We start from the raw sequence: 14638 nt of genomic DNA, 5'->3' as shown, positions 1-14638 counted from the left end.
TAACTAAGTCTATCGAGTGAGGCCCAATTCTGTTCCACAGAAGAGTTTTATGACGAACTGTTGTCATTTCGTGTCTAAAGACTACCTGTGTAAAGTAGTTTACGACTCGACTTACCTGAATAGTTACAAAATCCCCTGTGGACTGTGGACAACGATGTCATTACTTAGCAATTTTATTAAGTGAAGTATCTCCCATCACAATCATTATTATATGTAGGTGGTTTTATCATGATACACGTGCACAGTAAGGTATACATGTTCTAAGTGGATACATACAATACGTAAGTGTTGCGTAAACATGACAAATAATGCCAGATAACGGATCGACTTCCAAGTTTGCGCGAGATGAACGCAACATAATTTATTAATATACACCGCACTCGAGGAGGAATTTTGCGGGCACGACAGTTAGTAATGTTTGCAAATAAATTAATCAATTTTCGAGTCGTCAGAGTACCTGAGGTACTTAGTATTTGTAACCTGGTATTTGATCATAATGACGCATGATTTTCATTTGTTATATCTCTCGTTTCGAATGATGGTCCCTTATGACAGTTAATTTTTATATGGAGTATTAGTTGTCACGTGAATGTATATATTTTTTAGAAGTTTAGCGTTTAGCACGTTAATTTACTTGGCATGTAACTTTTAGGAAATAAAAATACGGTAAAAACATGCTATATGTTGTCTTATTAATAAGGTCGTGCGCAAAACTTTGGATCACTTTTTTCGCTTAGCTAATTCTGCTAATTGTATTAGTTCTTACAAATTGATATAGGGAACATGATGCATGAACTTTAGGGGGCAGCACATGAGCCCCTTGATTATTGCAGCAAAATGTAAATGTCAAGTTTGTTTCCGATTTAGGTATTTTTATTAACTCTCATGTATCTTAACTATTACGATTATCCTGAATAAAATTAATGATGTTTAAATTATATGAAATAGTCAAATCTGAAGTATGAATACGAAGCACCTTATAATTTATCTCAATAGGTAAACTGGATGTGTACCTAAGTATCGTATTGTATATTGGATTATGTAAGTACTGCGGAATGGAGTATCGAGACAAACCATTCTGGTTTAACGATACTTTTTATTAATTACCATGTAAAATTTGTGATTTATCTAGTAAATAAAAAAATAAAAATAAAAAAACTAACCACTCTCGTAAATCTGTGTATGAGATCGAGATCGTTACGTAGTAAGTATAGAGAACCGCAGTTCGAGCACCGAGCAGGCGAGCACAGCACACACGACCTCGCACGCCAAAAATATACTACTTTAATTATAAGTTTTTTAAATATTTACATTACTCGCGTGGCGATGAATATTATAGGCGCAGTTTTTGCATATAGATTACAGTATCGAACCTTAATAAATAAAACTAAGTACCTATATCACATTTTAGCTAGCAGTCAGAAAATTACAATATACTACAGCTGTCATATTCAGAATTTGAGGTCATGAACACAAGGTTTTTGTTATTTATTTATGTAGATTATGTAGTGGATTAGAAATGATAGACGATCTGGTTCTTTGACAAGTCAAAAAACCCGTAGACGTTAAAACAAACGTTTTTTAGGAAATACCAAAAAATCGAATTTAAACTGTTGTGAGACATACTAACGTTAAATAATTTTACAGTTTAGAATCACTTGTTTTTTAGTCACTCGCGCGACATTCAAAAGCACTAACAGCGCGAGCACCGTTCACGACGGCCAGAACAAATTATATCGGTAACGATCATGTATATGGATGCTGATAAGCAATAATGTGTTAACCCACATAAGCACCATTTTGAGAAAATGGCGTCTAAAGATTATTTCGTAGTTCAAACTGTTGTATTTGTCAGTTTAAATACGACAAATACTGATTGATGACATGATTTATAATTATATTATTCAAAATAAATTTAATTATATCGTAATAATCCGCTTTTGTTTATTGCGAATTGCATTATGACGTGAAACTTTCTCAAGAACGTGTCATTATACTTAACACAGTTTTGCTTATTGTGTAAATCTGCATTTGAACTTATAATCCACATGTTATAGCACATAACTTGTTGTTGTTAAATACTAACTCAATATAAATTTTGTTTTGCAATAATCAATCAAGCCTCATAATGCATTGATATGATATGTTTTTCGATTTGCAAGAATGATTCAAGTCTAGCAAGTAATTTAAATTCATTATAATTATTAAAATAACATTATTTTACGAATATGCGTAAATTCAAATTGTTGAACTTGGCATTTAAAATGAATTGCTAAGAAAAACTACAGCATTTAGCGGTTTTGTTTAATTTATTTCGGCAAACTTACCTAAAAAATTAAACCCTTAAAATCTAGTGTGATTACGCTTTATAAATACCTTATTTCGATTAGCATTAGTATTTATCTCTTGAAAAGTGCAACAATTAATAGATTTGTGCACTAAATGCAAACGTGCAAAACTTGCACTTACCTTCAGAGCGCTTCTGGTAAAACAGAACTAATGGAATGGGATTTCCGCAATAATGCGTCACGTCACGTCACAGGAGATTTTAGTATGCGTTCTGTCCATTACTGGAATAAGTTAAGGTACTAGACGCATTAATGCAAAACAGACACGTGTTAACGGATTGGTGTTAACCTTTTTTCCTTCTTTTGGAATAGTTATAAATTTCATTTTTGCAAAGTAAAGTAGAGCGGACCAGCTACAATATGGCATTAAAATCTCATTTTTGCAGTTTTGTGGGTTGACACATTATTGCTTATCAGCATCCATATATGCTTGGATTTTGAATATAAATTAATGTAACAAGTAGAAAGTGCAGGACTGTTGCATTGCCTGCTACCTTCATGTCATTATTACTGATTACTTTGTAATTACCTGCAACCCTGAAAATGTAGGAAGTCATAAATAAACCATATGCTAATTTATTAGAAAAGCATTGGGTCGCATCCTTTACTATAAATATCGCAGATAGGTATAATCCTGTTGTAGGTCATCTATGTTATTGCTTGCACTCGGACTATCGCGTGGTATTGATCAATTCCCTTAACGATAAATTATTAAGGTCTGAAAGTTTCTAATTTCTATACAAGGTTGCGTTTCTCAATAATATTGTTGTCATGTACCTACACTGTACACAACATATTATAAACTGAAATAGATTTCATATATTAAAGAAAAAGTGTCGTCCTGTCGTCAGTACGCCAGTGGCGAGGTTGCCTAGGGGTTCATGGCGTTAGCCCGGATACCTAAAGACGTCAGTTCGTTCCTCCGGCCTTCACCACTGGACGGCTTCTTCACTTTTTCTTTAATATTTGACATATAATATTATATCTTTAATATTATATATACAGGGTGTTTGGTAACAGGATGCAAAGCCGAAAGTAGGTGATAGTTTAGGCCATTCAGAACATTTTAACCAAAAAAAAAAAAATTAAGTGTTTTCATAGGATATTAAAAAAAAACTAAAATAGCCTTGGTTATTCAAACCATTTTAGAAACATGCTTGGCTGGCTATTGCCCTTTTGCCCTTTCATTTAAGCTATCAAGCACGGCTGTAGCTATCGTATCAGCAAATGCTAAAACTTAAATAAAAAAAAATAAAAAAAAAATTGTCTAAGACATATATGCCTTAAAATGTTTTGAATGGCCTAAACTATCACCTACTTTAAGCTTTGCATCCTGTTACCAAACACCCTGTAGTAGTGAGACTACATAAAAAACACAAATCAAATTATTTGCTTTGTTCCCAAAGTTGTGTAAATCACATTAGTTTTAGCTCTATAACTAACAAGTAAACATAATAATTTAACTAATTACCTGCGGTGTTAATCCTTTGAGTATTTATAGGTTTGAGACTTTGCTGAGTGGTGCCACCTTATAAAACTGATTCGTTATAAATAATTGTGTTCATTAGAAATAAAAAACAGAATAAATCCAACAGATCAGGTTTTTAATATAGATAACTCATTTCCATGCGCATCATATACGATGTCGCCAACAAAATTATGACGAAGACTTGTATTGTTTTACTTAATGGGAGACTCCAGCCTTTCATGTAAAGTGTATTAAACCAAAAATAAACTATATGTATTCGTATTTTGTATTTGTACTTGTATCGGATTTTTCCCATAAAATTTTCCTAAGTAAATTATTAACCAATTAACTCAGTTCCAGTCGAAGCCCCGGCCAAAATCAATAACGTTTGTATGTATTTTTAACTCTCGAGGCTATAGGAAGACTGTATTTATTGAGCGGGCAGTCAAGGCTCCTTTATCTATACCTACGCCGACGTCGATATCACATCCTATGTTATCAGGGGTAATATTACAATCGCTTATGAACAATGGCGAGTCGCAGGCTTCGGCAAACCAGTATAAATTCATCACTCACTTACATCTCCACAACTTGCGATGAACTCTCTGTTAAAGTTCTGAGCTTCAAGCCGGGCACATTGGGTAGTTTCCAAGGCATAACATGGAGAAGCTGATTATTTTAGGCCAAATGACACATGTACATACCTACATAAGGTGGGTAATCTCGAAAGCGGGTTAACTAAACTAGAAACATTTTCAACTGTAGCAACAGTATGCAAAATGAAGAAGAGTATGAAGAAGCGTAAGTGTTGCTAAAATACGAAATGCTTCTAATTTTATAGATGTTTGCCATTTTCCAAATCATTCCCGCTTTCGAAGTTACCCTCATGCACCTTACCTACTCGGTTTGACAATAGAGTAAGAAGTTAGATCGCGTTTGCCGGCACTGACTGGTCTACATGTGGCCGTGAACCTCAGTACCAATGACGAGATGAAAAAGAAGAGATTACTCGTATCTCGGAGGTCACGTTACAATGGAGCTCCCACTCGATTTCCAAGCATTCGGGTAGCGATACTAGCGATTGAAAAGAGACGGCCAGGACGTGTCGGGTATACAATAAGGACAAATAAAGACGTCCTTGCCTTGCCGGACGGAAGGGCATAAAGCCGTCCTCAGTGTTTGCAATTAGTACACATACGAGCCCACATTATAGTTTTTATGATAATTGTTTTGCGTTCTATTAGCTTGTGCTTTTGTATTGTTTTAATAGGGGACAAAATTAGTAGTAACATTGTCTAGTCACGTAGTCTATTTATACAAATGTCTGTACTTATAGTTATCATTTTGGTCGCCTTAGAATTTTAAATGCCTGTTAAATACCTTTGATATTTTGATGGTTCTCTTGGCTACCTTATTATAGTATATTATTACGTTTAACCGTTGCCTGGGTCCTTTGTGACAACAACCTGTGATTATTTGTATTGTATTGATAAACGCCAACCGTGTGAAAACAGATGAAGTATACTACTATTATAGAATGGAAACTATGGTAAATATATACCGTTCGTTTCAGTTAGCCTAAGGCTACATATTTATTGTTAAACATTTTTTGCAACTCCTTTTTAATTCCGATGAATTTGTTTAAATATCTGTGCTACCCAAAAATTGTCTGGATAATATTTCTCTTTAACGATATAAAAAAAAAACCTCCTACATTTTACCTTTTTTTTTAGCAATATTTTGGTTTATTTAATAACTTTTAATCATACATCAATTTAAGATAAAATATGGTACAAATCTTCGAGCGGGTTAATTTCATGAAACACACGCCCACATATGTACGTTGATTAGGTTCTTTAGTACACAATCTAATTCTGGATGCAAATATACCTACTTGTAGCGTCACCAACACAAATATGTAAATCTTCTTCGATTCGTACCTACTACATTATTTTTGCCATGCCTATGCCTACATAAAACTATGGATGCTTAACGGCTACCTAATGCCTAATGGTTTAAACATTTTACGATGGTTTCGTCTTTCGGTGTTGCCGAAATTCATCCAAAAACGGTCATATCTTCGATAAGATTTTGGCCAGAACGCCATTGGTCGATTGAGAATTGAAGAAACCGTTGAACGACACAGTTGGCCTAATGTCTTTTAGCTGCCAAGCGAAAGTTGCTTATTTGAATATTGCTAACGGATTATCTTCGCCTTGTTATGTTTCTGTCATGTCCTTTGGAGATCATGAAACAAAAGAGACCCACACAGGTGTTTTCATCGCACTTGCTCGTAAACTATGTCATAACATACATTTTTAGGCTATGATGAACAGTACGTTGATTTAGCGGCAGCAGACGTAATGGGTTTTTTTCTTTAAATGTGTCTGTTTTGGATCTAGAATTTCGTTAGATTTTGTATGGGTAATTTTTTTTATACACATACCCAAAGTTAACTGGGAAGAAAGGTTAAAAATTTAAACACTAAAATTTTGGTGTCATATTTTATCTTAATTGTTCTCCCGAATAAATAACTGAACTAGCTGGAGGTTAATTGGAAGACATCCCTTTTGTGGATTAGTTCGCCTTTGTATAGTGTATTTATTTTGTTTTTATTTTAATTTTGACCTGTCCTTTGTATGTACAATAGTATTTACATAGGTGCATGAATACGAGCTACTTAGTTGCACCTTAAAATGCGTCTTATGACATTGTAAAAGACGTAAAACCAATCAATGAATGGCAATCGCCTCTATAAAGTAGTACTTTCAATTACATTTATTGCCTTTTCATAATCGCTAATTTCTAGCCAAGCATTACAAATTTTATTACATTGAAAAACCATGGACTAAACGCCAGATATGCTTTAATACGAGTTAAGGTTAATATTTCTGTTGCAGGTCTAATTAATCACATGAGATTCGACGCGAGCGGGAAATACCTATTCGTCTGCGGTGAAAAAGTGGTGAGGATACTCCACAACGTATGCGGGTATCAGACTACGGTAGACAGCTGCACGCGGCTGCTGGCCACGAGGCAGACGTCGGCTACTACGGAACGGTTAAATAAAACAATACAAGAATGCAAGAAAACGCTTGCCAAGTTTGGGAAGTAGCTCGGCTTTGCCATATCGCCCTTGTGTGCCATTGCTAACGAGCATCAGGCGATTCGGATGCCACGGTACCCAATTTTACTTGAGAAAGTGTCGGAAGGTTGGCGACAAGACGAATGGTAAAATTTGACAGTTTAGTTCTGCCGCGACTGTGCCACTTAGGTGCTATAAGTAGAAAAAGGTATGGTATATAACTACGTCACACTTTCTCGAGTTAAATTGGGCCTTAGAAGTTAGAACCAACCGTGCGGAGTGTTTTAGTGTGCCTGAGCAGTCAACTCGCCAGTGCTAGTAAGCAATTGGAATAACTACCCAATTCTCTTTCTATATTGCATTTATTGTCACAAAAAGTATTTTTTTATATAATTATTTTTAGTTTTTAGTGAAAAGTGGAGTAAGTATTGTGCAAATGTATTGATACGTATGATCTCAATTGCATTTTATATATTTTGTACTTATTGGGAGTAATATGTATATGTTTATTTTTATTTTTTCGAAAACGTTAAGCAATTATTTTAACATCTTGAACTGCTTTATTTTGTAAACGATGTGTAATGTGCAGCGATTTCAAAATGGAGTAAAATGCAAACGGGAAGCATCATATTGTTATTTGAAGTTACAATTAAATTTTATACAGACTAAATAATGACTTGACTTGAACTTGTTTAATGCAGACAGTTACGGTTATAAGTCTTGTGGTCAGCGAGATGGTCCTTTATGTACAACCGACACATATTTTAAACTAATGTATTGAAATAAAACTAATTTTGTATTTTTTGTCTACATTTATCTCTGACAGTCCTTGTCGTACGTATAAGTTATAAAAAAGTTCCAATATAACACTTATTTTTTATTTGTTTTAAGTACTGTAAAGTTATAAGTATTTTGGCAGACTACAACTATTTTTAGATAAAATTGTTGTTTCTATAATATAAGACCAAAAATACCTACTCTAATTTCTCAATTAGCGTGCAAATGTCTAATAAATATCATGTTTGTATTTGCGAATTGACTTATTATTACGTTAAATGAGTATTACACCCAAATTTCACGGTTGTATAGTTTTATCAATGCACGATTACTGTGCATGAAAAAGCAGATATATGATTAAAATCAATTAAAAATATTTAAGGGTGGATAAATTTTTTGTGTAGTTATTTTGGCCCGGTGTCCAGAGGAGAAGAAATGATATATCATATCATGATATCGCGTTCTACAAACATGCTTTACTAAGCATGTTTCATTAGCAAACACACAACCCCAAAAATGCATGTTTGGTTTTAAGTTTTTAACCTTTTCGACGCCGTGTCAAACACAAAAGCTGTCACTCGGACGCCACGTCACCGAAGTGTCAAAACTGAAATTGAACTTTATGCACATGTACGTGGGTCTATGTTGTTCTGTGGTCTGTGGCCGATTAATCAGTCTTTGGCGTTAGACCTGCGGTGCCGATATATCGGTCATTGGCGTCCAAAAAGTTAAATACCATAAAATAAGGGTTTTAAGGTTTGTCCAGGAGAACGTAACCGTGGCAACAAATGACGCTAAAAAGTTGATTAAATGGGTACTAGATTTAATTGTGTAACGAAGCTTACCTCTTACCTGTATAAATGTGTGACATGTTTATTTTTACACATGTATCATATTAAGTGAATTGTAGCTTAACTATGTACTAAAACCCCTCACATGATTTTTGAATATACCTATATTGAATATTTTTAAAGCGACAACTTATTTTAGTAGCGTTCGGGTTAGTATAGTAGGTACTCTTTCTGATTTTTACTGTTTGAAATAATATTTTAAGACTACAATATTATAAAGTATTGTATTATTAACAACACACATGTTTGTCATTTATTCTTGTGACCCGAGGCTCAATCATGGGGTCAGTTCAGATTGCATTTATATTATACTTTCATCTCGACAGTCCTGAATGCGCCATTATGAAGATACGAGTTGATTTTTCTATTTTCTCAATAAAGTAATTCTTATAATGCATTGATTTTTATTTGAATTAAATACATAAATCCATTAGTTAACTACCATTTTGCGATGGGGATTGTCAATAAAGTAAAATACATGGCGCCTGCTGCCACAATGCTATGTTCGACTTCGCATGTCTGATAAAGTTGAATACACGATTTGATTTAATATCCCCGATGCGGCAAGAACCAGTAGACGAAAAATAGGTAGGTACTTAATGTTCATAATTCATAACAATGTACTGGAAAGTTTAGTTCCGTACCCAAAGGGTAAAAACGGGACCCTATTACTAAGACTCCGCTGTCCGCACTTGTCCTGTTTATACATACGTTGATGAATTGATGATATGATGATTAAGTACTGTAAATGTGTAGGCACCTACTCTAAAATGTAGAAAAGAAAACACAGTATATACCTTTACAGGATTTATTAACGTCATCATCTCTCACAAAAGTGACAACAAGTATACTGAGATACTTCGTGATTTGCAAATTAAGTACAGTTTCACAGCTTTTGACGAACACAAAGAGCTTTGATATTACAATTATAAACAGTGCGTTTACTCAATTCCTTAAATTTTAATAATTAGAAAATATTCTTGATGCCAAAATAGTTCTCATTTTTTAAATTAACAAGTACTCTTCACTACCAATCTAAATACCTAGGTTTGGCTATGGCATAAAAATAACTATTCTTATCTTCATATGCTTCTGTTAAATCTTTTATTTTGTACCAATCTGCGGTTGAAACTGTATTTATATTAAGATTATCGTAATAACATTTTTGATCTATTTCGCCTTAAAATTAAGTGTATATTGTGATATCTATTAACCTTATGAACTCCAGACGGCGAAGGAATATGCCGTGCCCCGGACGCCATCGCCAGGCGATCGCGATTATTTAAGCGAAATTGATCTTTACGTAAGTCCCTATTGTATTGGCGAAGCTGTCGGCTGTAGCCGTCGTTGGCGTGTTGGCGTCCTTGGCAAGACTCCGATGACGGCCACAGCCGACTGTGGCGGACAAAAGGTTAAGAGGACCAACGTTTTGAATATTTCTAAAAATGCACGTGAGTTACAAGGCAGTGGCAGATGCATTTGTGACGGATGCACTAAGTTTAGCCCCTTCACACCACCTCTATGCTATTCGGTGCATTAACTTCGTAATTCTATAACTTTTAACTTTGATCTGAATTATCGACTAACCAAGTCTAGAACTGTGAAGGAGCCAATAGAAATAAACTCATTTAGGTGTTGGACGTTTGATATATTTATGTTAAATCATTTGACATGACCCGAACAATTCAGCAAGAGGCTATGCCGTGCAAAAAAAATTTGGTCAAATATTACATTAAGTGTAAGGTCTGTGTTGACTAATTTAGGGTTCAGACTACTTTGACTGTTCCATACTCATACGTTATGCAATTTCCAATGTAAAAAAAAAAACAAGTCTCAATAAAGGATATCAAATAATAAAGGATGATCAGTTAACATTAAATAATATATATGTCTACCTACACTATTGCATTGAATGAGATTTTAATAATTTAACTAAGCACGAAAAAAGTATATCAAACATTACACACCTTTAGTAACAACAAAATAACGTATTTTAAATGCATATTTTATAATGAAGATATTATTTTATTGGTTGCACTAAGAATTTTTGAAGTCACACCGTCGTTTCAACGATTATCGAGAGTAACACCTTCTTTTAACGTAATTAATACTCAAATTATTCTGTTCTTGTCAGAATTCATAGAATGTCTATAATGCAGAGTTATTGATTGAAATCTAGGATGAAAAAGTGCCCGCTAGTTTGACAGTCAAACAGGTGGCGCCGTAGGTACAGCATCCTAAGTTATCTGGTCACTGAACTGTCAAACGTCAAATTTTGACAACCAAAGTTACCGCATAATGTACGGAGCCGTACAGCGTCATCTCAAATTCGAAGCACGATATTGTCTTAGATTTTCCTCATTTTACAGAATTAATAAATCTTTACTTATATTGACCGGGATATGGACCGTGATTACCTTTTGTATTGTTTTCGAGCACCCGATATTTCGACGCAGTTAATACATGCATCTTGTTCACGGGGTCGAAATATCGGGAGCTCGAAAACAATACAAAAGGTAATCACGGTTCATATCCCGGTCAATATGTCTAGTGAAACTAACCGTGAATCATTCAAAACTGTAATAAATCCTATAAATAATCCTCATAGACACTTCTTTAGCAACAGAGTGGTCAACGCTTGGAACAAACTCCCAGGGGATGTAGTAGCGGCCCAAAGTGTCAATGAGTTTAAGAATAAATTAGATAAGCACAAAGCAAATTCTACTCAACACTGAGAACTTGGTTTATGACTCTGGATACAGGCATTATCAGTTGTTTAAACTGCCTGCCTGCATTACAAATAATAATAATAAATCTTTGCCTAATAATAGTCAGTGTTATTCTGACACTGTTTGCCGTTACTTGCATAGAAACTCGAGCTTGCTCCCGCGTTAAATTTGACGAACACTCAAGTGTACATTATCAAGTTATAACAAATATACATACATATTATACATGTACAAGATGACTTGTATTATTATTAGTGGTATAGTAGCCGTAATACGAAAAATACTTCCTGAAACTACAGCCTATCACGTTCTATTGTAACATTATTTAGCAGTAGATAACAATGGACAGAGAGAAACAAAGGAACTTTAAATCATTTAGTACAAAAATAATATCTTTAGATATTTTCATTCACTTTTCATACAGTGCTCCGTTTGGTTTTCGTATTTAGGGATTGATTACTTATGTTATGTGAATCTCATAACATAACATAAGTAATCAATCCCTAAATATTTTGAGACTGAATTGTTACTTTTCACTTTCACTTAAAACAGGTCAGGTATGCAGTATCTATACTCTCGAGCAAGGAAAACGAGTACATACAGGTCATAAAGAAATATATATACGTGTACCTACACATATTTCTGTTTAGGTATGCTTAATTGGTCGCATCCTTATTTTAGTCCAAGAATGTACCAGTTTTTTGCCCTGTTTAATACCTTTCTGCCACAAATATCGGACATATTTTGCAATAAAGGATAGGTATTTTGATATTTAAATTCTGTAGTATGTAAACTTTTACTGGCTGCCTATTACCATCGACTACGTACACAGTAGATGTATTGTATAAGCTAGAGGGCACATGGCACTTATGGGTGACTCGGAGAAAAGGTATCTTAGACATTTTCCAATTTTCAGGCGGTATCATGAGGAATCTTAACCTATAAGTTATTTCAGTAGGGTGCTAACCTTCATTTCCCTAATACCTAACTAAAAACAGATACAGTGTGCCCTGTCTGTATTACATGTCTCATTAAACAGATTAAGACAAAAAACACTTCACCATAAACATTATTTAGAAGGAAATTTAGTGTGATCACTATTTGAGACTAGACCTTACTTTATACACTTCAAGATAATAAGCGAGTTATCATAATTCATCACAAAGCAATTCACGACGATTGATCATCGATCAGTGACAAAATGCTGGCGACGTCGAAAGTATGCAAACACTTTTGCACCATATTCCCAAGGGAATTTGGGGCTTATAACAAGTTATAGGGCGAATAATTAATACATGTTTTTGACGTCCACTGTAGCTAAAGAAAGTTGATCATATTGTAATTGGTTGTTTTATAATTTGCTTTGTTAGAATAGAATCATCTGAATAGTTTGGGCCAACACACACCGAGTTAATGTAGGCAGCGAGAAAGCAAGCCACACGTGCTATTTAACATTATTACGGTCATTCAAATTTATTTAAGTACTATGTAGTTTTGGGTTGCAAATGTATTCACCTTGACAAATATGAGGTGGTCAAGGTACTTAAATACGCATACAAGTGCATTGAAAAGGGGTATGACAATTTAGATAGGTACTCAAAAGCATTGAAAATGGGGTTACTTATCTGCCATTTTAACAGCTCTTGTGTACCTATAATTAACTTGTGTCATCAAGGTACCTTGTACATACTAACATTACGCCCAAAAACTAGCAATATAATTAACTAAAATGATTCAAAATTATTGAGCCGTATACAGTAACTTTTGTACAAATCAATCACAATTTCTAACAGCAAATTTGAAAATCCTACTGGGTGTTGATATTATTGTTTTATATTATGATTGAACTTCTGCCAAGAATCGCTATTAAATGTTGTTATTATGAATATTTTGACTTAATCTAGTTACAGATAAAAGCCTCATATTGTAAATACATTACTTATTGTTACAATTTGAATGATATTTCAAAAAGCTGTGACAACTCTTGCCTTTATCATGTTTACTTAACCAGATCTTTCGATATGCATGTTCTCTTTAGTTATTGAGAAAAAAACATGTTTTGCATTATAAAACGAATAAATAAAAACGCCAATCAACAAAAGTTGTCTCAATACATTATTGAAATTAATTTATACACAACTAAAGCAAATATGCAACATTTGTGAGTTGTCGCTCAAACAATTCGGTACTTAAGTGTGTCATAAGTTTCAGCTAAACAAATATTACATATTACCATATTGCACGTAGACTACACAATGAGTATGCGACAATTGCATGTTAATTAGAAAGAAAAGCATAATATCATGTAAATCAACAATAAAGCCGCATTCACATTTGTCTGTCGTGTTGTGTTGTGTTGTGACGGGTATCGGTTTCATACATTTAATATGGTTGCGTTCACATCTGTCTGATTCCTGATGCATCAAAGAAATAATGCAACATAAAGGATAATGAAAACATGTCGGTCACAAAATTATTTTTGAAAGACTGTATAATTCGGTGTTTATTAAATGCATTACATTAATATCACGTATTACAAGTCAAAATATGACTTCGTATTGTCATTTACAGCACGGCTTTTCTTTCTCTTGACGAAATCGACACATGTAGGTATTGGGTGATAGTTACAGCTAATTTAATCATAATAATTCGGGCATCGGGGACGTTGCGCTTAAATTATAAAGAAAAAATGACCGTTATAAAACTTCGGTTTATACTTTGCCTTTTGAGCGTTTAGCCCTTTGACCGCCACAGTCGGCTATAGCCGACAAAGATTACAGTACAAACCTTAATACATTTTATCTACTTCATATCATAACTTCCCTTATAATGTTCAGAAGCGATAAGCTAATGACCTATATTAACAAACCTTTATCTGTAATTGAATCGTAATTTTTACTTCACGTTATCGATAACCGATCACATTCAAATTTAAAACATCTCTGAGAAACAAAGAAATTTGATTTGACCTCTATTCTAATATCAGTCGAAATGACAAACAATTTTGACAAGTCTCACATGTTTCTTTCTTGATATGGATCGATATGGCAGTCGGCCGGGCCCCAACTCTAGTTTGGCTCTGAATTTGACGTTTAGTAGGTTTGTAGGTATTATATAAAATAATTTGTTTTGCTTTAGCTTATGATATGGATGTAGATAAGGCAGTGTATGTAACTGTACACAATTAGGCATTAAAATAATCGTGTGATTCTTTTATGAAACTCATTTCATTCGTTTCATAAACCCACACTCATATTTTGATGCCTTTCATTATGTAGCAGTCACATAAACTACTATTAGTTGGTCAGGCAAATCTTGTCAGTATAGAAAAAGGCGCGAAATTCAAATTTTCTATGGGACTGTATTCGTTCGCGCCTCCA

General features: G+C 34.1%; 1 protein-coding gene across 1 annotated transcript in view; it reads left to right on the top strand.

Annotated features, from left to right (window-relative positions):
* Window positions 1-8495, top strand: part of LOC134746084 (transducin beta-like protein 2) — an 87813-nt gene extending 79318 nt beyond the window's left edge. Inside the window, exon 6 of the mRNA XM_063680322.1 lies at window positions 6717-8495. Coding sequence (XP_063536392.1) covers window positions 6717-6931 — 215 coding nt within the window. The 3' untranslated portion in view covers window positions 6932-8495. The remainder of the gene's footprint in view (window positions 1-6716) is intronic.
* The last annotated feature ends 6143 nt before the right edge of the window (window positions 8496-14638 follow it).

This window comes from Cydia strobilella, chromosome 12, assembly GCF_947568885.1.
Source record: "Cydia strobilella chromosome 12, ilCydStro3.1, whole genome shotgun sequence".
Taxonomy (NCBI): Eukaryota; Metazoa; Arthropoda; class Insecta; order Lepidoptera; family Tortricidae; genus Cydia; species Cydia strobilella.
The sequence above is the reverse complement of the archived record's forward strand: the minus strand, read 5'-3'. Positions and strand labels throughout refer to the sequence as shown.